The sequence below is a fragment of the Branchiostoma belcheri genome, unplaced genomic scaffold, assembly GCF_001625305.1.
Source record: "Branchiostoma belcheri isolate BF01 breed outbred unplaced genomic scaffold, Haploidv18h27 scaffold5, whole genome shotgun sequence".
Taxonomy (NCBI): Eukaryota; Metazoa; Chordata; class Leptocardii; order Amphioxiformes; family Branchiostomatidae; genus Branchiostoma; species Branchiostoma belcheri.
In genome coordinates, this window is record NW_017804131.1 from 4,310,602 (window position 1) to 4,338,246 (window position 27,645).

General features: G+C 42.3%; 3 protein-coding genes across 3 annotated transcripts in view; 2 read left to right on the forward strand and 1 right to left on the reverse strand.

Annotated features, from left to right (window-relative positions):
- The first annotated feature begins 1,724 nt into the window (after positions 1 to 1,724).
- On the forward strand, positions 1,725 to 3,596 carry LOC109479864. Its single transcript, XM_019781900.1, has 2 exons — positions 1,725 to 1,736; positions 2,021 to 3,596. Exon 2 carries the CDS (start codon positions 2,026 to 2,028, stop codon positions 3,130 to 3,132), a length of 1,107 nt encoding a protein of 368 aa, XP_019637459.1. The 5' UTR covers positions 1,725 to 1,736; positions 2,021 to 2,025; the 3' UTR covers positions 3,133 to 3,596.
- Positions 3,597 to 6,675: 3,079 nt separating this feature from the next.
- Positions 6,676 to 8,790, forward strand: LOC109479889. Its single transcript, XM_019781936.1, has one exon. The coding sequence runs from the start codon at positions 6,676 to 6,678 to the stop codon at positions 7,300 to 7,302; it is 627 nt and encodes a 208-aa protein (XP_019637495.1). The 3' UTR covers positions 7,303 to 8,790.
- A 1,999-nt stretch (positions 8,791 to 10,789) lies between these two features.
- LOC109479675 (5'-3' exoribonuclease 1-like) overlaps positions 10,790 to 27,645 on the reverse strand; it is a 39,937-nt gene continuing 23,081 nt past the window's right edge. The window contains exons 17-35 of the mRNA XM_019781664.1: positions 27,041 to 27,167; positions 26,479 to 26,568; positions 26,064 to 26,167; positions 20,346 to 20,483; positions 19,866 to 20,028; positions 19,385 to 19,498; positions 18,902 to 19,000; positions 18,466 to 18,581; positions 17,939 to 18,085; positions 17,580 to 17,663; positions 16,821 to 17,022; positions 16,018 to 16,220; positions 15,295 to 15,526; positions 14,417 to 14,602; positions 14,144 to 14,219; positions 13,170 to 13,522; positions 12,356 to 12,407; positions 11,451 to 11,747; positions 10,790 to 10,890 (exon numbers count right to left, since the gene is read on the reverse strand). Coding sequence (XP_019637223.1) covers positions 11,455 to 11,747; positions 12,356 to 12,407; positions 13,170 to 13,522; positions 14,144 to 14,219; positions 14,417 to 14,602; positions 15,295 to 15,526; positions 16,018 to 16,220; positions 16,821 to 17,022; positions 17,580 to 17,663; positions 17,939 to 18,085; positions 18,466 to 18,581; positions 18,902 to 19,000; positions 19,385 to 19,498; positions 19,866 to 20,028; positions 20,346 to 20,483; positions 26,064 to 26,167; positions 26,479 to 26,568; positions 27,041 to 27,167 — 2,779 coding nt within the window. The 3' untranslated portion in view covers positions 10,790 to 10,890; positions 11,451 to 11,454. The remainder of the gene's footprint in view (positions 10,891 to 11,450; positions 11,748 to 12,355; positions 12,408 to 13,169; positions 13,523 to 14,143; positions 14,220 to 14,416; positions 14,603 to 15,294; positions 15,527 to 16,017; positions 16,221 to 16,820; positions 17,023 to 17,579; positions 17,664 to 17,938; positions 18,086 to 18,465; positions 18,582 to 18,901; positions 19,001 to 19,384; positions 19,499 to 19,865; positions 20,029 to 20,345; positions 20,484 to 26,063; positions 26,168 to 26,478; positions 26,569 to 27,040; positions 27,168 to 27,645) is intronic.

Below are 27,645 nucleotides of genomic sequence, written 5' to 3' on the forward strand. Positions count from 1 at the left end.
CTTACGTGACGTATTCCACAGGACTCGCTGAATAAAACGTTAATCACTGGTCCTGTTACTTTGGAATGTAAAATATACGTTTTGTCCGTGAAAGGTAAAATCTTCTTCATGGATGTTATGAAAAATTCGCGTATTCACGTTTTCTTTCAACAGTGATAGTAGAATCTGGAATAATACTAGAATGTGGGCAAAAGATTTTGCTGTGATATTGCCGGATCTTGTTCTAAATATCAAATCAAATCAACTTTATTGCTCAACAACTGTAGCTGGTACAATGTATGGCAAAGAAACAACAATGGTACATACATAAACTAATACTAAGATATAATTCTAACGAGCTAAATGATCCATAATGGTACTAAAGCTAATCTATTGTTATAAATATGTATTATAAGTCTGAGAATAGAAGTTTAGTTATAATGATGAATATCGATATCACTAAATCTGTTTTCAACATCAGCATGGTTCTTCAGAACAATAAACAGGACGCAACCATGGGACATTCAGGGAAAGACTTGGTGATACGTAAATTTAAACCATAATGTCGTATTTGTTTTCTGTGAAATGATATCGATACGTTGAAACAACATTACCTACTTGTATTCAAAACGTTAAATGATACTTTTGAAAACATTAGTCACCACCATTGATGTAAACAGCCTTTATAGTTTATCTTAACAAGATATTTCATGTTAGATTAGTTGATCACCAAGAATTAACTTTTAACGTTTTTTTTTTCTTTAATGCATCTCTGTCCTGTAATACATATGGCTGTATCTGCAGACTGACAGACTGCTCCAAAAAAAAAGAACCCCAGGCTTGATCTGGTAGAATATCCAGTTCCTAAAAGAGAATAATTTGACATATGTACCAGAAAGCTGGATGCCAACGAAGCAATGGGATAAAATAAGCCAGAAGTGAGAGGCAAAACCATGAGAAACCAAGCAGTAAAGTCGTCAGATGTACTTTGACAAGGTAGCGTTCAAATCACATACAGTATAACGACTCGAGTAAGCTTTGCCTTTGGCTGACCCTTGTCAAATGGACAAACAATATATAAATCTTATGTGTAAAGAAAATTATTCACGATATTGCCGATATTCCAACACCAGTGGTCCAGTGGGACTCAGATCAACATTCACGTCAGAAGCATAATGATTAAACACGAGGGGGCAGTAAGCTGCAATGTCGCACGCTGTTATTTGCAGTAAACTTGTCAGAGAGGACATTGCCCCAACGGACTGTTTACACTTTTCCTTTTTTAGTTCTTGAAAGCACTTTAGGTATGCAGCTTGAATGGGTCTTTGTAATAATTTCAAACACCAACGAACAAAATGTCACTGTGTGAAAACACGTCACCAAAGGATTAGCATAACTAACGGTGTTGACCAATCCGACGGACGAAACTTTAGAATGTGACGCTTTTTCATACCCAACATTTGATCCGAACCTGCCTTTGTAACCGATGTTTTCATTGGGTAACAGATCTGGTAAACAGGTCGGAAGTGTGACGCAGTGTTTAGGGGAAGCCAGGATGTGGGTTTGGTCTTGAATGAATGAAACCGTGTTTTGTCAAGATATCAGAAATCACAGCCTATATAAACCTGGCGCACAGCAACAAAGTGGCATTTGGTAAGAGGAATTCATCAACTTCAGACCGAAAAAAAACTTCGGTAATCACTTACTAGCTTGACGACGGATTCTGACAGCTTTTGGGAGAAAAATAAGAAAAGAGGTAAGTTTGACTTGTAGCACGATGCGCTGGTCTTTCTTATGTAGTGTAAATACGTCCATGTATTATTCTAATTAACACGATAAATTGTATACTTGCATACTTCAGATTTTTCATCTTTCAAGCATAGGAAAACAACATGATAACTGCATTTCTTTCTGTGTGTTGATAGAATTTACACGTGTACAAATTTTCATAGATAGTATTTTATTCCTTGTTAAATTTTGCGCTGTGTGAAGATTTTTAGTCATTCTTCAAGACTGATCATGATTTTTAAACTCTTTCAGGGCAATATGCCCGGTGGAAGAACTATGGCGTCCCTTCAGACGACATATCCTCCGGCCAGAAACGCCGAGACGGTCACAAAAGTTCGAGCGATGAACGATCACGAAGACAGGAAAAGAAAAGTTCTCCTCCAACAGTTTGAGAAAGAAAATTCGGTGTTCATGAAGAACAGGGCACAGGAGAAGAAACTTTTCCAGGGAAGACTTCGGAATCTTCAAAACACCCAGCACAAGATGCGGTCGTTGTCCCCAACGAAGGCTGATACTGGGATGGCTTCACCCGAAGTATTGAAGAAGAACAATAGAAGACCGGTTACAGAGTATGGTCCTAGAGGAAATGTGAGATGGACGGAGGAAGACAAGGATAATATCTTGAAAGAATTTCGAGACGAGTCAGTGGACCACACCCCAAACGTGTCTCCTCCTAGCGGGACACCTCCAAAAGACAGGAAAGAAACGCGCACCAGAGCGCTCACAGCCAGCGACTGCTTCCGAAAGAAGATGCTTGAGTTGGAAAGAGAAGACCACGCTCTCCTCAGCACGCCGCCAAGAGTGCGTCGACAACAGCTTCTGACGGGAAGGCCTCGTATGCAAAAGGAAACTCTCCCTGGCAACAAGGACGGTGTTTCACGGGAAGTCCAGAAAGTTCCAAAAAATGTAGATGGAAATTCGGCGTCGACTGAATCTTCCAACCTCTGCCTTCCCTCAATAGCGCCCAAAACAGCAACACAACAAAAAGACGAACAGCAGTCAAAAGTAGAACATGAAAACCAGGAGGCATCTGGGGCACCTGACCCTACAGCAGCACGGGTGGAGGAGTGGTTGAACAAATTTTCATCAACGTTAATAGTGGAAACCTCATCGGAAAATAGCACCCATGATGTAGTAAAGAACAGAAGCCACTGCGACTTGAGGGTCTCTGAAGACGACGCCAGAGAGTGGGAGAACGTGGTCGGCGCCAGGAGGACCAGGCGGCGGTATTACATCCACCCCGCGACATGCGAGGTGATGAAGCCGCGGAACATCGTCAGCAGGGTGGAGGAGATGTCCGGGAAGGCTGGCATACTGGCCTGGCTGGGGCTGGAAACACCGGACTTCCGAGCGATATTGAAGTAACTTTGCTGGACTATAGCTAGACACGTAAGTGCCAACTTTATATGCTGTCTAATCCCCAGAGGCACATGTGGTACAGTCTGACATCATGCGGAACCTGTGTGAATTGCAGCATGAATTTCCTCTGTGAGGCACTGTAAAAAACTGAGGCTTAACTACGTCGCATTCAAGAAACAAAGTTATAGTAATATACATGTATAAGTTACCTGAAATATGCACGATAACAGATATGCATACGTATCGTTTTTTCCGTGAATCAGTCTGTGTATTTTTGCAGAAATGTGCATGATTTGCGCTACTTTGAGATGTGTGGTGTGTAGGTAATATTTTTGCTCAAGGAAAGCGATCATGTCATAACTACTCCATAAGGCCCGGTACAGTTTTCCATGACGTACTTAATTCAACTGCCATTGAGAGTTTGCTTCTGATTCTTTGTATTGTGATTTTGAGATAATAAACTACTTGAATCTATTGACTACACTTCCCTGTGCAGTTTATTTAGATACATAATTAGGGGCCAACTAGCATTTATGATATAGGACAGGTGTGTAGGAAACCAGTCATAGCCATAAAAGTAGCACGATACACAATATTGCCCCTTTAACGGTGTGTCGGCTTATTTGCCCTTTATGGATACATCTTTTCTCGTATATAGGTACGTATATAGGTAAGTTTATGGAACCCAGAATACACTATATCAACATACGTTTCTACTAGTTATGTGTTATTAATATTATCACTGGATTACGATAGGGGCGATAAAAAGAGTACACCCCTGTGTAGTAGTGGTATAGCCCGTCCCCTGTGTAGTGTTGCGTACATGTACTTTGATACGCCTCATCATCCCGGTGCATTGTACCGCCGTTCTCACCACATTACTAACCAGGCAACAGCCCAGCGGAGCGGCAGCCATCCTACAGACCTGCATATTTCTCCCAGTGTTGGGGGAAACAAGCGTTTAGCTCAACACATCACAAGGAGATCTACAAAACGCCCTTTCGTGGAAGAATTGTGTTACACAAGTTTCTTCAGGTAAGCTTGTTTTACAAACAACCTAGTTTGTAGTCCTGCTTTAGAAAGGACTGGATAAAGACGTCAGTTATACTTACCTTTACCTTTTATGCACATAACAAGTACGTAAATTGATGAAAAGGGAATTTTGACTCGACAACATTACCGGTACAACTGTAGTGTTGGCATCTATGCCATCTATGGACGTGAAAGAAAAGGAACCTTAGATATAGACAATAGAGTCTCTACCTTGTACGTAACTGACATGTTACTAGTTGAAACAATCAGCCCTTAAAAGGCTCAACTAGACTTGTTCACCGTTGGCCCTCAGTAGTGTGTAACACTACGTGCACCGGTGATCACTAACCCTAAGTATGTACACATTCGTACCTGCAACAATGTTAGGTTGTTTGTGTCATACATGTACTAGTAAGTCTGCCAATATGAGTGCGGCATATTACATTTCAAAACGACAGAAACCCGGTCCTATTAAACGTTACAATGGATTTTACAATGCCGTATTTCATACAACGCTCGACATTGAGTTAATACTGCGTGCAATGAAAAATTTATGAGCAATGATCTTCTATTCAGTTGACATAGGTTATGATATACGCATTGATATGTGTGTCTCAATCGATGCGTCATGGCAGTTCAAACCATATGCCCCCTACCGCGAATAATTCGATTTTCTACTTCCTCATGCGTATGTCTGGCCTACATAATTCACACTCCTTCTGAAATACATTTACTATCGGTCATACAGCATGCTAGCAGCAAAACTGAGAACCAGACTGCGAAACATTTAACATGATCGAAAATCTTCAAAGTCCACCGATCATGATAGGATATCATCATAGTGTTTGTTTAGTACCAATTGATCTGTCTAGTCACCTATTAATCGCTGTTAAAGGTGTCAAGAGGTGTTGAACATTAACTACCTGAGTGGGACATATATCTATTCAACGTAACGCTTACAGAGACAGAGAATACTAGTATGCAGAATACCCAAGATAAAGGAAGAGCTACCGGGTTAGACACTCAATACACATAATGTTATGGCCAATATTTTAAAAGATAACATGTAAATTCTTAGTCAGACCTACTGTATGTGCTAAAGAAACAATGGTACATTTTACTTTTGTTACGTTCCTTCCTTGTTATTTTTATGTCTAGACCACACTGTGTTGCAACTCTTCGTAATATTTAAGAATTGCATGAGCTGTTGATGTCGAGAACGTTTTTCCTTATAGGTTTTGCGAAATGTTCAACACTAAGAATTGACTATACGTACAATGTTGTAAAACGAGAACCGTTACATTTCTTTAGAAATACGTACCCAACCCCTTCTTTCTAGTCTAAAATATTTCAGTTTATGGCTATTAAAAGAAGCTAGCGAGATTGAATACAGGCGAACATTTAAGGGTAAAGGAATAGCCTGGGAAAAGAGCGTTCCATGTTAGCTTTTGCATGATTGCAGTGACCTTGAAACCGCTGACAATATGAGACAAATGTCCGACTGTTTGTGTAACGGTAAACGTTCAAAAACATTCCTTGTGGGCAAAGTATACCCGTGCAACCAACCGAATGAAAAGAATGTCACTACCTGTTCCTTTTCGTGCCGCTGGTAAACGACTGAACGCACCTGTTCAAATGATTCTTCTAATTACAAATTTCATGATAACGTTAACGTTTCTGAGGAAACGTACTTAGAATGTGTGTATCTGTTTCGGTGGTGAAAAAAAGCACTCGGCCATTGCGTGGAGAACCGTTAAGGTAAAGAAAAATACCCCGTGTGGGGACGCATTGTTTGCGCTTAGAGTGTGTACAGTCGTAAAAGTGTCCACGCTGCTTAGTAAAAGGCAGTTTTATTTCCCTGCGCGAGCATTTATATGAGCCCCGTGAAAAGAGGTAGTGTTGTAATTGTAAGGCTTTTGTATGTTCAGTCTGTGATGTTTAACTAGGTGAAATGCCTGCTCGGCAAAACGACATACACACAAAGCATATAACGTTACATGTATGCAGTTTCAGGGTTTGTTCGATTCATGCACAGCGAACATTAGTATCTTACGGATTCTAAAAGCGGAAAAGCTATCCTGTATAGATACTAAACGTAAGAATGTTAGAGTTTGTCTAAACATCTTGTAACATTATTAGTTTTGGAAAGAAAAGAAACTGCTGTAGTCACAAGGGCAAAGTTTAGATGCCAACTTGTAGGAAGTTTTGCCACTTCCACTGAAGCAAATCACCTTTTCTTCCTCCATACACCACCTCTTAGGAGCATGGAGGAAGTTCCACGCTGAAAGTTTCTTTCCTAGAACAACATGATTATGGAATAAGCTTCCACGTGATTGTTTCCCATATGGGTATAACCTTAAACCTTTCAAGGTCAACAAACATCTGTCCTCACTGTCTGTACAGTAACCCAAAACTTTTGAGTGGCTCCCATGAGCCTTAAGCTTGTTTTGTGGTGAACAGGAAGTAAATAATAAAATAAAATTCTAACAATGATTCTGATGTATTTATCAACAGAAAATGAAGGTGACGTCACGTTTCGCCTGTGCAGCAGCTGTCGTCCTCGTGACCTTGACCTTCACCAGCTGTGCCGAATTTGATGACGTCAGAGACCTGGTCAGGACCCAGGACTTCCTCACTCACCTGGACACACTCTCCCCAGTCCCCGGATGTTACCAGAACCTGACATGCGTCAACTTAACCTTCGACCACATTCCAGAAAACGAAACATCTTTGTACCTGAACGACTCGTGTTTCGTCTGCCTTAACCGAACTCGAAACCCAGACTTCTGCCTCGAAGCACTCACCAAAATCTTTGACGAAGTTCTCTGTTCTTACCACTCTTATTTTGATCCTAGTAATCTGCAGAAGGTGGAAGATCTAGGACTGAAAAGGTGGTACAAACTTTATCTAGAGATCAGATATTTTGATAACCCCTCTGTGTTGGGGGATGCGGCAAGAGACGCCATTCTCACAACTGTGAAGCAAAGGATTTTGTACAGATACAAAATGGCCCTAGCAACGGACGGGGGCACGCCCATCAACCATAAAGATGGACTTGGTTTCTCAGAAACAGAGCTCTATCAAGAAGACGAGTATTTTAAGGAAATGTATGCTTACTTCAGACATAATAGTATCTTCTTGTAGGAAGTACCAACAAAGTATACCAGTTGAAAGGCAATTTCCCCCGTACAGCAAGCTAGAAATTACAATGAGACAATAACTCATTTCTTGAGAAAGGGTCCCAGTCAATAGCACATTTACTAGCATGTTTATTCTAGACCTTTGTTACTATCTTACTGTATATATGTACACTATTGATATCGTTATTGTTAACCTGTAAAAATGACAATTTGTTTTTCTTTGTCCAAATCAATGTTTTATTTCTGTCTTCTGCACAGATCACAACAAAGATAAAATGTCCAAATGAAAATATTCAAATACATTATCATCGATACCCTGAATGTCTTTTAAGTACAGCAACTAACACTGTGTTAGATGTACTACAAGTTAGATGTACTACAACGAAAAACAGACTTGGTGGTACTTTCCATTACATTGGAATCCTTAGTGGTCGTCCAAAGAGCTGACAAATGGACAATAAAAGGTTGATAGTAAAATGCTGATCACAAAATTCATGTATCAGGAATCCTCTTTGTGTGATACCTCCTCTTTACTTGACCAAATACAGTGACGAAATATGATATTGTACCAGTAAATGTTTGTTTCAATATCGCAGTCTCTCCCAAAAGAAAACAAAAAGACATCTTCAACTGTCACACGTTTTGACATATCTATATGTTGATCTTATCCTAATATGAACTATTAATGTCAATGTCCCTGATTTTTTGTTGTTGTTTCGAAGTAGGAAAATTGAAATTGATTTTCCTCACTGATGATGTTTCACTGATACCACAATTGCAAGTTTTAAAAGAGGTTTTTGACTTGATCTTCACAACACATTGGACATACCGTCTACTGTTACAGTTACTGTAGTTAACATTCATCCTAGTACTGGTCTTTGCTGAAACCAATACAAAATTGGTGATGGAGGGAGGCAGTTATGTAAGATATGATAGTGAAGTTCACTACACATGGATTTACAAACATGTTCAACTTGTCTACGTCAGAAAAAATACTGTTCTGGCCAGAATGGCATGTCTTGGGAAGGGACGGAAAAACAATCAATATCATCATAAAACAGGAAAAATGATATCTCCTAATGTTATTGGGTATGACAACAACAAAAAATGATTACTTTTCTTCTATCAAACAATCGTAAGTTTCTTCGTTTGTCTTCAAAAATGAACTGGACAACAATTACTGTGCACAAAAATGTATGATCAGTCTTGCAAATACATATTAGTTTCTGGCAGTTATTGAAAAATTCACACTTGAACCAATAAAGTTTTCAAGACTTCTCATAAAAATAAGCATGCAGCAAGTACATATTCTATGAATGAAGCTTTAACTTAGAATAGAATTCATCAAGTCATCTGCATCTTTACACATATACACAGTGAATTGCAACTACTTCCTTTGTCCTAACAAAAACATAATGGCTGGTTACACACTACCTCTATTGCAGTACTGATCGTCTTCATACATGTAATTAAAATTCTCAGTCTTTCACTTAGATTGAACATGTACCGTAGAGCCTATCTTAGCCGGTGCTGTTTCTTTAACTGTAACTGAGTGGGTCTATCATCATTCTTCACAGATTAAGGGATATTTCTGTAAGGTTTTACTCCTGAGGAGGGACTCCAAACTTCACAGCTAACTTTATTTGTGGTTTTCTTCTTTCCGAAGCTTTCTTGACTTGTTTCTCTTTGTTTTCCTCTTCTGCCGTTTCACTACCTCCCTCATTTAACGCTTCATTTTCCGTCATCTTTGCTACACTCTTTTCATCATTTCCTAAGCTGGCCTGTCCTTGTTCTGCTTCTGTTGGAGGGTTTCTCTCCTGTTCTAGTTTGTTGGCTTCTCTGACTTTGTTGATGGTTGCTTCCAGCTCTTCTGTCCATGCTTGTTGCTGGTCTGGTGTGGGGCCTGGCATGTTGGGCAGCTGGCTGAAATCCCGGGTGACTTCGTCCTTAGACTTTTGTGGCGTGGTCTGTCTTGTTACCTGTGTAATTGAAGACAGAAAATACTAGCATTACCCTTAGACAGAACATTCTAGTCAAGGAAAGTTACAACACTGAAAGGTTACTTTGTGCCAAGCATGTCTAACTTCACAGATATCAAGTCAAGATGTTGATTGCTGTAAATAATTTTATATTCACTGTAGCAAAATTTTGTGGTCTGACAAAAATGGACATGTTGCGGAACTATACGTTTGTAGTGATGTCAGGTGCAGAAGAAGGAAAGTCAGTTAATTTTTGCGATAATGATAAAGTACAGATGTGACCATGAAAACCGTGAATTTAAAAGTACAGTACTGCAAATACTAAGTGATTTATAGTATTTTCTAACAACCACAGTTCTTACCTGTAAAGGCACAAATGGGTTGTTCTTGAGAAGACCGTGTGTTGAAGTGGGACACCCTGGCTGAGGACTGAGTTGGGACGGTCCGACAAAGCCGGGTGACGGCATGTTGTACTGTGGCTGGCCGGAGAAAGGACGGGCCTGTACCATTCCTGGGAAGGGGTGTGAGCCAGGCATCATTGGAGCCCTGTTAGGGAAACCTGGAGAAAAAGAAGAAAAAACACTTGTCAATGAAGCCTGCATCAGCTCACTTATCTCAATGATCTCCATGTCTATAGGTATCTAAGAGACTACGATGTCAATGACATTAACATTAGTGGCACTAGTGACTGCCATTCCAAACATAATTCAACGTTATTGGGTGGGTCAGCTACTCTCTCCTTGCAGCTAACAATTGGTGGGGCTGAATTGCAAGGGTCTGGAGCGGCTGCCATTCGGCGCTAAGTCGGGTGACCTCAATACGACCACAGGTGCGGCCATAAGACTTTAAGGTTTGAACCACTCACACCAGGAAGGACCCTGCTCTTTTAGGTGACTATGTTGGGTTCTTTAAGGTGCTCAAGGTGTGGCTCTCCATCAGTTAGGTTCCATCCTTGAGACATGGGCTACGAAAGCTGCTGAGAATGGATCCCATTGAGTGGGAACCATAACAAACTGACCTGTGGGCCCCCTGGGTGGTGATGCAGCCACCTGAGGGTTACGCAGCATGGGTCTGCGTGGGGAGAACCCACCCATGGGAGACCCGGGGTGGAAGTTTGGGTGGTTTGGTGCCGGGGACTTGGAGGAGTTCTGGAAAAAAAAATCATATTTGTTCAGAATAACAAATTACTAATTACTACTCCATCTCTGCATTGTCCTCTATCCCATCCTTTTCGAGAACATTATTGATTACACAGCTATTTCCAGGTCTGCAAGATGTTAGCTACAGACAGGAATAACTGACTGAACTTCTGGTTACCTTCTTTTTCAGAAACACAGAATCTATGAATAACACTGAGAAAGTTTAAAATTGACATTAATGATTTACACTAAAATCACCCCTTGCCATGCTTGCACTAACTGATGGCTTCTAACAGTAACAAGCATTATATCAACTATATATATATATATATATATGCTGGAATACAACGAGCTACGTACCACATGCAGTATTGTGACTGCGGCAGCGCTATCTGCGGCATACTCTTTGGTGGCACACGGGGCTCCCTGCAGGGTCAGTCCACTACCCAGTCTCACGGTGCACACCCACATGTTCTACAGGGGGCAGGAAAACTAGTTAGGAAGTCTCCAGGATGTTGTACTATTCAGTCTTTATCACTGTTATGGTAACTCTGAATTATGTCATAGTTCTTCCATAATTTCACATTTTCTAACAATTTTGGTACAATTAGTACCTATTTAATACATATTTTGTAAGAGTTAGACACTTAAATCATGAAACCATAGCTTAAAGTAAGGCTTATGAAGAAGAAACTCTTCTTCTTTCTTTTCTTCTTCTTTTATTTTGAGGCAGCCGCCTTCAACTAGCTGAAGACTCTGCTGCCTTTTTGTGGCTAATACGAGATGGGGTTCGCCAGGCCTCCATCCAGGAAAGTCGTGTCAAGTGCCTTTCCTAAGGGCACAAGATTGGTGACATGACGGGGTTCAAACCCAGGACCTCTTGGTACCGAGCCAACGCTCTGTCGTTACGCCACACGACCCCACATTCCCTAATTGTTCCCTAACAGTTAGACTGATTTTCACTCTAGGGAAACTGTACAGAGAAGTTTAATATGGAGAAGGAAGATAACATTTTCCAAGCTTGATTGTTGTACCTTTTCAGGGCGATGCTGGTAGTTGGGAGGTCCCATACCGACATTCATACACCACTGGAGCAGCTGGAGGGTGGGCGGGGCCTGACCCTGGGGACGGACACCCGAGGGTGGGGGCTGGACGGGAGGTCTGGTCCCCAGGGGTGGGGTGTGCTGGAGGGGGGGTCTGACACCAGGGGGCAGGGGCTGAGGCAGGTGGGGAGGTGGGGGGGTTGAGTATGGGGCGGGGGTGGGGGATGAGGTTGGGTCGAGGGGGGATGGGGGAGGGGACAGACACAACCTGGACTGGAGCAGCTGCACCTATAGATAATGAACAAGAGAAAAGGAAAACACGTTGGACTAAACGAACGCACTTTCAAAGTAAAAATGTACAAATGGAAAAGCAATTCATGTGTATTTTTAGGAACAAATAAGTCTACCATGGTGCATTTTTTTGTACTAACAGCAACTACTGGGCAGTGGAATATTAATTGTTACCAAGTAAGGTTTCTATTTGCATGCTGGAACAACACAGAAATCAAACTGGCAGTGAGAGCAAACCATTGTAGTAGTGCACAACTGTGGTGGAATGTTGCAAAAACATGCTGAAAAACTACATGTACCATCACATACACTTCAACAGTGTACAAACCACCTCAACAGTGCATGCTTAGCACTGTTTTCTTACCCTCAATACAAAAACTGCAGTGCTACATGTGCGTGTACAAATCAAAAGAAAAGCTTAGACTAATACTAGTATCCCACACCACAACATACCACAGCACGCATATCTGTACCTGTACCTTTAAACAAAGTGGACACAGCAATAGGCATGCCGTAAGTTGTTGCTGTAGAAGGTGCATTATTAGGTATCACACTGGAGTTTATGGTGCCCTGAGATTGCTGACCTGCCATCATGAAGGTCTCACCTGCCTTCCCCTGACCAATGTTCAACATCTGACGGATGGCCTCTGTTCCTTCCTGAAAGTTAAAACCATCTTTAACAGGGCTTACTCAATTCATACCGGTATTTGCTTTTTCTTTATGTTAAGTATGTCTGCCCCTGGTACAGGTTTTGATTCAAAATTAGTTTGAAAACAAAGCAAAGATATATTATTTTGCATTTACTACACTTTCTGTACAATGAATGATGATAAAGTATAAAGAAATTTTTAAAAAAGAAATCTTTACCAGGGATTCCAATGTTTTTCTTTCAAAATAACTGTTGCCACAACAAAAGTACCATTTGCCAAAAAGCAGTTACTCAAGCAACTGGATATGATTTTGAAAACGTCAGACCTTTCAGCTAGTATCCACTAGCTTTCGTCAGTGACTGAGAGACCAGAGGGGAAAACAGGTTTATATGCACAACCTATTGATTGATATGCAAATAAAGTGAAGACAAATTTTTGGAAGTCAAAAAAGGAACAAAAGTCAGACAAGTCAAGACAAGATGATGCAAATTAGTCTGAAAGCTCCTGTTATACAGAACAGAAGCTTAATTCAGTGGATACTAGCTGAAACGTCTGACGTTTTCAAAATCATATCCAGTTGCTTGAGTAACTGCTTTTTGGCGTATCATATTACCTGGATGTCTAACCTTCATCGACGTAAAAGTACCATTTCTTGCCAAATCTCGCTACAGATCAAATGCTACATTAAGTGTGACACAGACATAAATGCTTCTAGTATCTTAAAACGCCGCTCATACTTACCTGCACAGGCAATGAATCTTAACTGTACCTTTTTCATAGTGTTGGGTGACTTCACATCCCTGACGTAAGTAGTCTGGCTCTCATGGGGGTTTCCAGAACTCTTTTCTGCCGACAACTGCAGCGATGCCAACAGCCTGGAGAAGTCATCTGACGGCTGGTTGTTTGTGGACAACCCCTGTTGTGAGTCCCTGGTTTGGATCTGAATTTTTTGCTTGGGGTGGGGGGACTGGTAGAGTTGGGGGGGTTGCTGAGGGTGTGGGGAGGGTTTAGCCACCTGGGTGGGGAGTGGCTGTCCTGATGGCATGCCTTGGCTCCAGGCTGGAGTGTGCATCGGCAGGGATCTTGCTGCTTGCTCTAAGGTCGGTGCAGAAGTGTCTGGGCCTGGAAAATGAACAAAAGGAGTCAGTGTTACCATAGACCACTGTCTATCACAACAAGCCAAGCTTTCTGAATAAGATGTAGAAAACATATCTCAAATAATCCATGCATTTTTATGGCAATTTCTGATAAAAACACTGCAAATAAGTAATTGTCAAGGTTGATTTTCAATACATTTGTTTCATGTTTAGGCCATGTTGATTTGATTATATGGATGACATCCGCGCGCGCATGAATTTTCGGCCGTTTCCAAAAAAAAATTTTCAACCATACTGTAAATCGTACAAAACAGTTGCAAAATGAGCAAAATGATACCATAAGTTACAACAAAAATTAATAAAAACTATACCAATGTCGTAGAATGCCAAAATCAAACGAAAAAAGACGAAAATGTAAAGAAATGAACTTGAAGACTAGATTATTCGCCAAACCATATTCTGTCCCATTTGCTCAACCCTCATGACCACGTAGATTTCATAATGAAAAGAACTTTTTTTTTTTGCAAAACTTTTTTTTTATTCGCACGCGCGCATCAGTTTGGGGGCTCCCGGAGGATGTCATCCATATAATCAAATCAACATGGCCTTACAAGCAGGTGTTACACAAGAAGGGTTTGGACCGTACCACTTGTTGGTGGCTGGGGGGAGTTAGCCTGCTGAAGCTGTTTCCACATGTTGGCAAACTCATCCACATCCTGGGTCTGCAAGAAATGCACAAGGAAAATGATTTTCCTTACTTAAAAATTGATACTAGAATTTGACAAGGTAATACAAAACCATGAACAGCTATAAGAGTATTACTTTTGTTAGAATTACATCAAATTTTGTTTATTTTGATCCAAACGGCTTTCAAACGGAAATTCAGTTTCTTTGCATTCAATTTTCCAATCAAACTTACCTTCTCTGCACTTCCTGATTGGTCTGACCTTGTCCTGCCCCCAGACCCTGGGGTGACCTTGGGAGTTACAAACTGTGGCGACGTCTGCGGTCCAGGGGCCTGTGGACTGTACCATCCTCGCGAGGACTGAGGGGTGCTGCTGGGGGGAGTGGACTGGGAAGCCTTGTTTGTTGCATAAGGGCTTGCCTGAAAAGACAATAACTCGGGTTGTTTGGTTATCGAAAATAACTTCACCGAAAATAACTTGATACAGTAAGTACTATCAACTAGTCTCAGCTTAACATACATGTGCTATGTAAAGATTCTAATATTGGTACTAGTACTAGTGCAGATTCTAATAGTATTATACTGATAACTATAGTTGCTAATTGACATTATAAGCACTTTCCCAAAAAATCTAAAAAGGATTGTTATTCCCTATTTCACTAAGTATGGCTTAGTATATCTCTGGCTTATAACAAAAGTCAGTCTTGGTCTTAGTACTCCGCAGCCATTATCAACACAAAGGTTACCAACAGTCATCATCACAATGACAACCATTGCCATCACCATGACAACCACTGTCATCACCATGGTAACCACAACTATCACCATCCAACTGAATGTAGAAGCCTGTACCATAGTTGCAAAGTTAAAGCTTTGTTTCAACACAAAAAGGGAACTCACCATAAATTTTCCGTCGATCTCGTTAACCTTCACCTGATATGTGATGCCCTCACTGACTCTCCGGAAGTCAGCAATTGCATCACACATCTGACGAAGGTTGACGCGAATGACCGAAAATTTATTTTGAGTTCCCTTCTTGTGTTGGAACAAAGCTTGAACTTTACAACTATGGATTCTACCAATTCAGATGAGCTTTCATTTGCAGCCTGTACCTGTTTGGGAGTGAAGGGAGAGTTGGGAGAGTGGTTGAGAATGTTTTGCGCTGGTTTGCGGAGGATGTTGGAGTACTGCTCAGGAGTTCTCTGCTGGGGGGATGGAGTGGACGTCGGCTTGACCACTGCCGTTGGTTTTCCCTTGAGCTGACCACTCTCCTTCCTCAGGCCGAAGGAGATGTTGACCAGACCAGACGGAGGCATCCTGTAGCCATAGCCTGCAGAACAGCCCCTGGAGTGGAAGGTCCATTGCATGTTAGTCTGCTGCATATCTTCTGTATAACTCATAATATAATGATGCTAGTCTACAAAATATTTCCAAGAAAAATGTCTTTCATAGAAAGTTAACATTACAATGTCATGTACAGTATATATCTGTCACTGTATTGTATTCATATTGTACCAGCATTAAGATAATAGAATGGACTTCAGGAAGACCGGTGCAATGGCCAAGTGAGTAGAGTGCTAGCCTTGCATTCAGTAGGTCCTGAGTTCGATCACCGGCCTAGTCCCCTTTCTCTGCTGAGCACTCAGTATTTGGGAAAAAGTAGTATGAGAGTTGAACACACACCACTACCAGTGGACTAGTCCCCTGCTGTAGTGATTGCACAATTGTGTGGCCCAAGGGCTACTTAATTGGAGATGGGTACCGCCCAAGCACCACCTGGTGCGGGAAGGACTTTAACTAACCATGATATACCAATCACCTTTCTTGAAACTCACCTCAGCGACAGGCCTCCCTGAAACTGTTCATCAAAGACGATGTCGTACAGAATGTCGATGTCCTTGGTGGCAGAGTGGACGCCGATGACCGTTCCGCGCAGCCCCAGGGGGACGCCGTGTCCGTCTCTCACGTTTACCACGCGGTCAAACAGCTGGTAGTCTGCTCCGGGGTCAGGGATCAGGAAGCCTTGGTGATCCACAGGCTAGGGAGACAGAGTATGATTTTATATATTTTATTGTCTATCTCTGCATTTATTTCTTATTTCTAAGATTTACCACATTTGTGGAAGGACTGACATAACAGGTTACTATCACCTTCAACACACAACATTTTCTAAGATGTCGACCCTGAGACCAGATTGTAAGGTTTGAACCACTCACACTGGGAAGGACCCCTGCTCTTTTTAATATGTACAGTGGGATCTTAAATGTGCTCAAGGCGTGACTCTCCTCGAACATGGGACCTTTGGTTTTTATGTCTCATCCAGCTGAAGTTAGGTACTCATTTTCATATATCGAGTGAGGAAATAGGTCTCGTAACACCTTTACGCCTTTCCCCAGGGCACAATACTGGGGCCTGCCAAGGATTCGAACCAAGAACCTTCAGATTCTGACTCAAGAACCCTACCACAAGACTTTGCTATTTCTGCATTGTAACACAGAGCGGTCCATTTATCCAACTTTCAGTTCATAACATCTCTACACTCTGAACAGTGGACTACAAACTACTTGGAACACTGTGCTACATAGCAACACAGCATCACCAAATTTTTTTTGTTAGCAGACTTCACAATTCCACTGACCCTGTAGAGCAGGAACGGCCTGACTCCCATCTTGACCTTCTTCTTCTTCCTCTTGTCGTTCCTGGCCTTGACCACTGCCTCCTCGATGGCCTTGACCACAGGTTCGTCCAGTGCCAGTGTCCCGCAGTCTACCGTCTCCATCCCGTAGGTAGGGATGGTCTTTAGCCAGTCTTTCACTTTTTGGAGTGTGGACTCATCCATCCTGTTGGAAATGTTGCAACTTTTTAAAGACTACTACTGTAACTGCCCCTTTTCTTTGCATAGCTATAGGAACTTTGCCATCAAATGCCTCCATTATTAATGTCAAAGATATTCCTCTTATCAGCTATAAAAAATAGTTATGAGTTTTAGAAGATGCCACAGAGAAATGCACCAAAGATTATCAATTGGTACCTTTGATAATTACTTTGTATCTTTTAAATATGTAATTGTATCTTTTTAAATATGCACTGTGTCTTTTAAATATGTATTGCATCTTTTAAATATGTATTGTCACCTGTTCGCAGTTTGTAAACTTTTAGAGTGATTGTATATGTCATCTTGTGAAAATTTCTATATGTACATGTACATGAACTCGCAATTCAGCTCATAAGCTGCGATGAGTTTGTATCGCATAATAAACCATTCAAAACCATTCTATAAGTCAGATCATTAAGATACATATTTTCTTTAGTCTCATGATTAATTAACTAATTTTAAAAAGTCAATTATTTTCTAGAAGGGTTTAAGAAAGGATATGATGCCCTTTGTTTCACTCACTTGTTTTGTTCGTTGAAGATTTCCTCTTCGTAGTAATTGTCCTCGTTGGGGTGTCTTGCTACATACTCAAAGAAATGAGGAAACCTGTAAAGAAACAAGTTGAGTATCTTAAACAGTTGCTAGCTTACTAGTAACTGTATTTTTTTCTTACAAGTACTTTAAGAAACAACTAAGAATCATAAACCTGTATCTTTTTCAAGAAAAATTCTTTGGCAAATAATCATAATACTCAAAGCATTTAAATGAAGCTACAGCTCATCCCAACAACATAAGAGATGACATCTACCATTACATTTACCAATACAATGTACCACATTTAAATGACTAAGACTGAAAGACTTTGAGAGTGTGCTCCTTACTTCTGAAGGTATTCAGAGATGAGAGCTTGGCACTTGAGAGAGTACATCCAGCCATTTTCAGTCTTGCGCGTGTACCCCGGAACCTCCTTACTCCTCTTGCTGAACTTGATGTTCAGTCCGATGTTGACCTTGGAACTACTGTTGGCACTGCAGACAAGAAAAGGAACAACAACCTTTTAAACCTTTGTACAAACACGTAAAAACTTGAACTACTATACTTATAACTACTTAGTGCTACAGATTATCAGTACTGTAACAGAAAATAACAAATGTCTGGCAAATTCATTTTTAAAACAAATTGAATACAATACAATAAAATGATACAATATCGTACAATCTGGCAAGGTTGACAAGATTGACCCAAAATTTAGGGTGAGTTTCTTTCTTGTATTGGAACAAAGCTTTTGAAACAACCATTACTACACAATATGAAATTATGATAGATGTAGTTTACACTACTGGAGACCCTGAACAACTTTTGCTTGAATGATTATTAAAGACACTGGGACCAGAACTCATAAACAGACCTTTCTCTGGAGCCCCTGAGGATCTGGAAGTCCCCAGTGATGCGAGACAGGAGCAGACCTGTGATGCCCAGCCGCTGGGCCATCATGTACGAGGGGATATACTGGATCTGCAGGTCCTGAATACATCAAAAAGTGCTGTCATATCGCATGACATATACCACATATATTGCCATCACAAATACAGCCTGGCAGCCCAAAATATATTCATTTTGAGGTCTCGTCAAGACCCTCCCACATACCAGATATCAAATCAATCCATGTAAGCCTTCTTGAGTTACATTCTTGCCAAAGGTAAAACATATTTCACTGTCCACTACTAAGTACTAGATTGATAAATATCTGTAGACCAAGTAGTTGACAAGTAAGGACTTGTTTTGGTGTAACCATTGATGGCAGAAGGCTGCAGTTTGAAACGCTGTGACAAAACTGATCATACCTTAGAGCTGCGAGATCTGATTTCTTCGATGTCCGGCTCATGAGGGATGGAGAAAAGCACACGGACACGTCCCTCCTTCACACTCTCTACTTCAAACACCTTCAAGGAAGACAATATGTCAGGAGAAAGTGTAGTCTTGACAGCCAAGAAGTCATCAACTTTTCCACACTACTGTATCCGTTACATTACTGCATGCAAAGTTCTACTATAGACTATACACTATTTGTGACAGTAATGTAGCAAAATTTCTTCTACCATATAAATTATGTTATTCATAACATCTATAAAGTTTTTAAACAAACACAATGCAAACTGTCAAACATGATTTCAGGTAACATTTTTTGACAACTTGCATCAATTTTCAGACATAAAAGCCATGGATGTGATAAATTCCATCAGTTAATATTAAGGATCTAAATTACAGTAATTCTTAACAGTGTGTTCCACAAGGAATAATACTTGGCCCAATTCTATGACACCTACCTCCCCTTCACAGCCATAGTGAGGGTTCCCCAACATGAAACATGTGGTTCCTGGAGCAAACAGCTCATCTAGTGTGCGGAACTGCTTGTAGCTTGGGTCATGAACAGCTATGTCCTAAAAAAAATAACATTGGACAGAATTTAGCAACAATTCTGTTTTTTTATAGTCCTGTAACCATTTACAACCAGCTACCACCTAACTTTCTGGGACACAAGTACATGTATACATATATCCCCATTGAGTCTGCTGGATAACATATAACCAAGGACCCCATTCAACATAATAAGAATCTTGTCTGACCGAATATGATTGTTGATTGAGTATGATATTATGATACAAAAGATGATTGTCTCAAAGACGATTATCAGTGCTAAGACCAAAAATAGAGCGTCATATCTACCTAAAAGTAGGACTAAAATATGCATGGTTAGAATTTACATTGTACACTAAATACATTATGCAGGAATATTAAATGTTTTACCTTTACAGTTGTCTGGAGTAGGAAAGGCTCCGGCTGGCTCCCCCACTGTTTCTCCAGCGTGACGTTCCCGTTGACTCCACAGATGTACTTCCGACCAATGATACGGCAGGCGTGGATCAGGACAAACGTTATCCCTACATCAATACCTCGTCTGTCATGGTACCTGATGGAAAGAAAGGCAGGGGATGTTTAATATCATCCTGATGTATTTGTTATTGTTATTGGGTGGGTCGGCTACTCTCTTCTTGCAACCAAGGCCAAACCAATTTAATTTCTTGGTTCTTTAACGGATTTTTCTAGAAAAATAATGGAGCGGGCGGGCAAAAAAAAATAAATAAATAAAAACAGACCTAGGCATCCTATTATGGCCCAAAATGGTATGATAGGAGCCATGAAGTCAACACACCAGGCTGGTTCAAAATCTAAACAATGAATTTTGAACTTTTAATGATGACTCAAATGACTGAAACAGAAACATACTTTTCTGTCAGGTCACTGACTTCTCTCAGCCACCGTGCTCTCTCTTTCTCTGCCATCTCTGACTTCTGGATCTGAGAGCGGCGCTGACGGCTGTTGTTGCTGGTTCTGAGACCACCAGAATGTTCCACAAGGGTGAATCTATGGAACATACAGAAAAAAAGACAGTCAAAAACTGTAGAAGAAGAAGGAAGAAGGTCTCCCATGCTCTTGCCCGAGCGTAGGGTGGTGCCCATCTCCATTTCCGTAGCCCTTGGGCGACACACAATTGTGCAATGCACTACAGCAGGGGGCTAGTCCGCTGGTAGTGCTCTGTGTTTGACCTTCCCACACTCTAAGTCTTTCTCATATGTGCTGAGTGCTAAGCAGAGAAAGAAGTGTGTACCATTTTTAAAGTCTTTGGTATGACCCGGCCGGGGTTTGAACTCACGACCTCCCAGTTACAATTTAGCACTCTACCAATTGAGCTATTGCACCGGCAAAAACTGTACCTCCTACAAAAAACATAAAACATGGAGAAAGAAAACATCTATCCACAACTAGAATTTGACTTTGATAGACGGATGTTGATCTGTTTCAAGAGCTTTGATTATATCAATATGATACATGTATAATAATTTTTCATCATAAATTGAGGATTAGGCAAATTGTACTAACCATGAAGGATAATCCCAATTATACCTCACACGAACTATTTGGGTATATCATTTACCTTATGCAGTATTTCCTATGCTTATCGCTAGGTGGCGCACGTGTACAAAGCTCTAATCGCAAAGCATCACGGGATATCATGACGTAATGACATTGTTCGCCGCCATTTGACGACGTGCGAGAAAGAGTCTGTGCTGTTCACCAAGGGTGGGCATTTTCAGCTACTTGGGAGCTGAAGAACAGCAAGGGTGGGAAGATATACCCAAATAGTTCGTGTGAGGTATAATTGGGATTATCCTTCATGGTTAGTACAATTTGCCTAATCCTCAATTATACCTGCACACTCCCTATTTGGGTATATCATTTACCTTATGCAGACTTCAGAGCCGTGGACAGCACAGCCTGGCCAAACGTGTGTTGGTTGTTGTCCCTCCTGTAGTACTTCAGGAAGGTAGACTCTCGTGACCAGTCCGCTGCATTCATGATGCTATGTAGAGACACCCCAGCAGCTGTAGCAGCTGAAGTGGATGCTCCTCGAGTGGAATGAGCTGAGAAAGTTGCTGTGTCAACACCTGCCGTGCCTAACACTGACTTAACCCACCTGGCCAGGGTCGCAGAACCAACTGGCCTGTGTGGTCTGCTGAACGATATGAACAACTTCTGCTCCCCCCCCTTCTTTCCGAAGGGAAGAAGTCCGCCTTAGATATTCTTTCAGGTATGTGAAGGCACACAAGCGCCTGTCCTGCGGGAAGGCCGCCCAAAACACTTTCTGGCAGGTTTCCCTGGTCTAGAAGTTTCAGCAGGGTAGGAATTGTCCAAGAAACACCGTTTCTACATTTTTCATGAATCTCAAGTCATGAGCCGCTAAAGTCTGACCTCTGTCGGCTGACACCAATGCCGCTAGTGTTACCAACTTATGAAACAGCTGTTTCAAACTAAGACTATTAGCTTGGCAACAATGCAGAAGGTACTCTAGGACCCGACTGACGTCCCATGTTGAAACATATCTTGGACAAGGAGGACGTTTGTGAAACAGACCTCTCATCAGTTTGGACACTAGAGGGTGACTACCCACATTACAATGGTCTACTGGTAAGTGTACAGACGAGATCGCAGAACGAGCCACCCCAATTGACATACAATGTATAGCCGTAGTTCTGTCGGAACATCCATTCAAGATATTCTACTACGCTCTCTATAGAGCCGCAAACTGGATCAATCTCCCTTCTATCACACCAGCTGGCCCACTGAGCCCATGCTGACTGATACTGTCTAGAAGTGCTTTCTCTCCAAGCCGAGAGGATGAGGTCTGAAGCCCCTGCCGAAAGGCCCCGACCCTGCAACTGTCGCCTGATCTTGGCCACGCGGCAAGCATCAGATCTGGCAACAGCGGATGGGGTCTCCTGTTGTGCGGCAGGAACAGCAGATCCCAGCTCTGTGGCAGGAGAACCGGACTCTCGAACAACATGTTCAACACCTTGGGGTACCAAGCCTGAGACTTCCAAACTGGAGGTATCAAAATCACTATTGCTACGTCTGACTGGACTTTCCTCAGTACCTTGAACACTAGGCTGAAGCGGGGAAAGGCATGCGCTAGCCCCAGGTTGCCTCAGTGAATGTTTAGGCCATCCACCGACATGGCCTCTGGTTCTGGGCGCCAAGAGACATACTCCTTCAGCTGAGCGTTCATACGAGACGCAAACAGATCTACTGTCAATGCATTGCCTGTCCAATTGTTCAATGACAGGAAAAACTGAGCGGTTCAGTTGCCACTCTACCTTGTCCAGAAAAAACCTTGCGAACACCTGTCCGCTAGGGTGTTTGTCAATCCGGGAACGTGAGTTGCAGACAACGTCAGGCCTCTTTCCAGCTGGGGCCCACGACCACATCTCCAGGGCCAAGGCTGCCAAATCTGGCGACCTTGTTCCCCCCGCGTGATTCACATATGCAACGGCTGTTGCGTTGTCCAGCCTTAGCAGAACATGCTGAGTATCTGCGCTCACAAAGCTTCTTAGCGACAGGGAGGCCGCTTTCAATTCTAGTCAGTTGGTCACAGTGCATGCGCGCTTCTGTTTGCGACCAGCGCCCGCCTGTCTCCTGACCATAACAATGCGCGCCCCATCCTCCAGTGAGGCATCCGTGCAAATTGTCAGGTTTGACGGAACAAAGACTTTACTTCGCGCACATGACCGATCCACCACTGTAGATCTTTTGCTGCATCTGGGGTTAGACTGACTGAAGAGTCGAAATTCTCCCGGCTTCTTTATGCCGAAATTGAGAAGCTGTTGCATAGCCCGGAAATGTAAGGGCCTGGGAAGAATGGCTTGCTTGGTGGACTCTAACAGCCCCACCACGCTGGCTAGCTGCCTGATTCCTATCACCTCCTGTTCTAGAAGTGATAGGCAAGAACTCACTACCTTGTCTAACTTGTCTTCGGTTAGGTAAATTGTCAAAGTACGAGAATCGAGAACAAGGCCTAGGAAAGTCGCTACCTGAGACGGTACCAACTGCGACTTCTCCAGGTTGAGAACAAACCGAGTTGCTCTAGAAGCTCTCTGGCTATAGCAATGTGCTCTAAGCATTGTTCCCTCGACCTTGCAATGATCAGTAAGTCGTCTAGGAAAACTACTACTAGTAATCCCTGTCTCCTTAGAATGGGCACAATCGGCCGCAAAACCTTGGTAAATACCCTCGGCGCCGACGTCAGACCCAGGGGAAGACACTGAAATTCCCAAAGAACTCCTCTCCACGAAAAACGAAGGAATTTTCGATCGCTCTGAGCTATTGGGATGGTAAAGTACGCATCCTTTAGATTTATAGTTGCTAGAAAATCTCCTTTTTTCCACAACTCTTTGACTAGGTTTATCCCTTCGAACTTGCAAGTACGTTTCAGAACAACTTGTTTAAAGACTTTAGGTTTATAACCGGTCTCCAGCCTCCCCGAGCTTTCGGGACTAGAAAAATCGTAGAACATATTGGCTCTCGCAGGGTTCGATTTGGACCCCTGCACCTTTCTCCAACATACTGTGCACTTCGTCGTCAACAACCTTTGCTCTGTCCTCCCCAGATATATTTGTGACCGGCTGGACGAACTGAACCGGAGTGGACTCCCAGTTTTCCATGAAAAAAGCTGTTCGCCCTGCGTGTTGAATCGGAGAACAGAGCAGAGTCTGATGACGAGGAAGAGCTACTGTTTGTTTGGGCCTTTTGTGCCCTGCGCTGAACGAAACCCCGAGATTTTCTTACCCCCGGCATTTGACCATGGTCTAGCATTGTTGTTGTTGTTGTTGTGAGGGACGAAAAATATAACCCTTTGAGTTTGAGGAGTACTTGTTGTAGCTATAGTTAAACTTTGAACGGTTGGACTGAAACCTGTCCCTAGCCCTAGAAGTGCTCGAAGGGGCTGGCTTATAAGCCTTACTCAAAGTGCGTCTAGCCTAATCGGCTGCATTAACCTTCTCCAAAAAGGTGTCTCCAAATTAAGAAGGGGAAAGAATCTGAAGTTCCCGAGCAGGTCGCTACATTTTTGAGCGAGGACTTTACTCACAAAATTCGGAGTTTAAAGAGAGGAAGGAAAACTTTTCCCACTCCACCTAATGTTGAATTAGCACTTCGGGCGCCGATTCTAGACCCAGTAGTGGCTAATATGATCAAGCATGATACCGTAAACACTGATAAGAATTTTAGTGATTGCCAGGATAAGATGCTCATGGCTGCTAACCTTTTAGTAGAGTTGTTGGCAGCAGTTAAGGGTTCGGACCATCCTCTAAACCGGATGCTGTTTGCAAAGCGATAGAATCGTCTTTGGTGTTTTTTGGGATCAGCTTCCTCTACTATGACTCAGTATAGACGTGAAATGTGTGGCAAGGACATGAAGCAAGATATGAAAACATGTTTTCAAGACCGATTTGCCCACCGGTTCCTCCAAATACTTATTTGAAGTTATTATCGTAGGGATTATCAAACGACAAGGAGTTACCTTCGTCAGAGTCAGAAAAGGTGATTTTTCCCTCCTCCGAACACTCTTCCACTTCAGAACCTGGATGCTCTCGCCCGGAACCGACTACACCGGCTCGGCTGGTCGACGCTACCGCCCCGTCAACGTCCCGAGGTTGACGGGATGAACTGGATGCCTGAGGAAGTCCCAAGCTGGAACTGATCCACTGAAGAAAAGAGGCAGCGTCGAATCCAGGCGGGAAGGGTGTTTCTGATGGAGGTGGGGGTGGAGGAGACTTTTCCCCACCAAGCTTCGGCACGGTCGGGGAGCCCAACTCCTCCGAGCCCGGAGGAAATTTAGGCCGGGGCGGCGGCAGCTCCGCGCCGTCTCCTTCCTTGACCGATGTTCCCGGTGCCAACGCCGAAGGGGCATTTCGCTCCCAAGCGGCGGATGTTCCCGGTGCCAACGCCGAAGGGGCATTTCGCTCCCAAGCGGCGGAAAGAGGTTGGAGTTCTTCTCTTTTTCCTCCGAACCTCCAGCTGTAGGAGCGGGGACTTTTCGTTCACCCGACTCCTCTTCCTCCTGTCCGGAGGCATGTGCAGACACGCCTGTCTTTTCCACGGCCAGGAATTTTTCCTGACTAGCGTTGGGAAACAGGCCGCTTCTCTTGCCGTTACGACCCGTCTGGTCCTCCGAAAGGCTACCTGAATCGCCCTCGTGGGCAGAAGACTTCGTTTTATCCTTCTTTTCGGGCCTAACGCCGAAAGAAAATCCGAAAAAATAAGGAGTAGGGAAACGAACGTGCACCCCTCTGCGAACGCACAAGGAAAATGGCGGCGAACAATGTCATTACGTCATGATATCCCGTGATGCTTTGCGATTAGAGTTTTGTACACGTGCGCCACCTAGCGATAAGCATAGGAAATACTGCATAAGGTAAATGATATACCCAAATAGGGAGTGTGCAGGTATAATATCATATGCATGTGTACAAATATTTCTGACAAAACCAAGATGAATGAATTTTACACATTCAAAATCCAAACTCTGCCACAGTAGATTACATATCATTGCTACAGAGGAGTGTGTAAAATGGCTCATTTGATATTGGGATTGCAGATTAATTCACTTACTGCACTTGGTCATCAGAAACCTTGATGACCCTTGCCTCTTGGAGGTGGGGCCAGTCTACATAGATAGACTTTCCTAGGTACTCATTGGCAATTTTCTCAATGTCCTGGACAGATAAAAAAAAACAATATTTGTTACTTGTTACAATATGGTGAAAAAAATAATTCTATACATGTATATCCCTTTCTACCTCTTTTTGACTTTTACTAAATTCTATTCTGGCCTATGTTTGTTAACACCAGAAAAGTTTTCTTTTCATCTATTGTACACCTTACAACTATGATCATGAATAAAAACAAACCTTAACTCTAAAAAAAGAAAGAAGAGAACAGGGATTGAAAAAGAGAAAACAAGTGAGATTTCTGTACAAGTAGGAGGAGTATTTAATTATCCAACACCGTAAGATGCAATACTTACAGGTTCTGAGTCATCCTGTATGACCAAGAACTGGCTCTCATTCTTACTGGCCATCTGGAACACCCTCACACCTTTCTTCTTCAAACTTGCCTGTAGTTAACAGTATAACACATTCAGAGTGCATTAACTCTTCTGTATATGGCTTTAGTTTCAATATACAGTACAGAAGTAAAGGTGCTTAGTGGGATTTTAATAAACGGCTTCACAGTCAGAATGAGGTGAGGTCTTCACTTTCCAGAACATGGAAGTCATACTTTCTGATCTGAGTTTGTTTTCTGTACCAAATAACTTAAAACACAATGCATTTTACAACAACAAATTTGTATACATGTATTGGACATACTGAGATGTTGAGCTACTAGTACTATGTTACAGTCTACATTATATGTACTTATATGAACTAACTATGGACTTATGGCCTTGACTGGTAATCTTTACAACCTTTGGATATTATTGACAATATAACTGACATTTTGGGACATAATAAGCATTAACTACTAACTGTTGAACCCTGACAAACTCCAAATACACTATGTAATACACAGGGCAATGGAGGACGTACTTTGTGAGGTATGTGCCTGAGAGTAGGGAACCCTGGGTAAAACTCGTGCTGTTTCACTCCGGGACACAAACCGCGCTTCAGGTCCTTCTTATCCACATGGAACCCACTCAACAAGATCAGCTCACACCTGCAAGGTACAATATACAAGGTTTTGGTGAGGACATCTTTGATATTGTAGGGTTTGGAAGAAACCATTAAATTTACAAAATTTTCTTCAGTTTCTAAAACACTATTTCCTGAAAATGTGACAAACACCAGGGCCCTGTTTTCCTTTGTGGCATTTGACAGAAAAATTGTTACACCAATTTGTCAACCTTGACAGCAAAAATTGAGGATTAGGCAAATTGTACTTACCATGAAGGATAATCCCAATTATACCTCACACGAACTATTTGGGTATATCGTTTACCTTATGCAGTATTTCCTATGCTTATCGCTAGGTGGCGCACGTGTACAAAGCTTTAATCGCAAAGCATCACGGGATATCATGACGTAATGACTATGTTCGCCGCCATTTGACGACGTGCGAGAAAGAGTCTGTGCTGTTCACCATGGGTGGGCATTCTCAGCTACTTGGAAGCTGAAGAACAGCAAGGGTGGGAAGA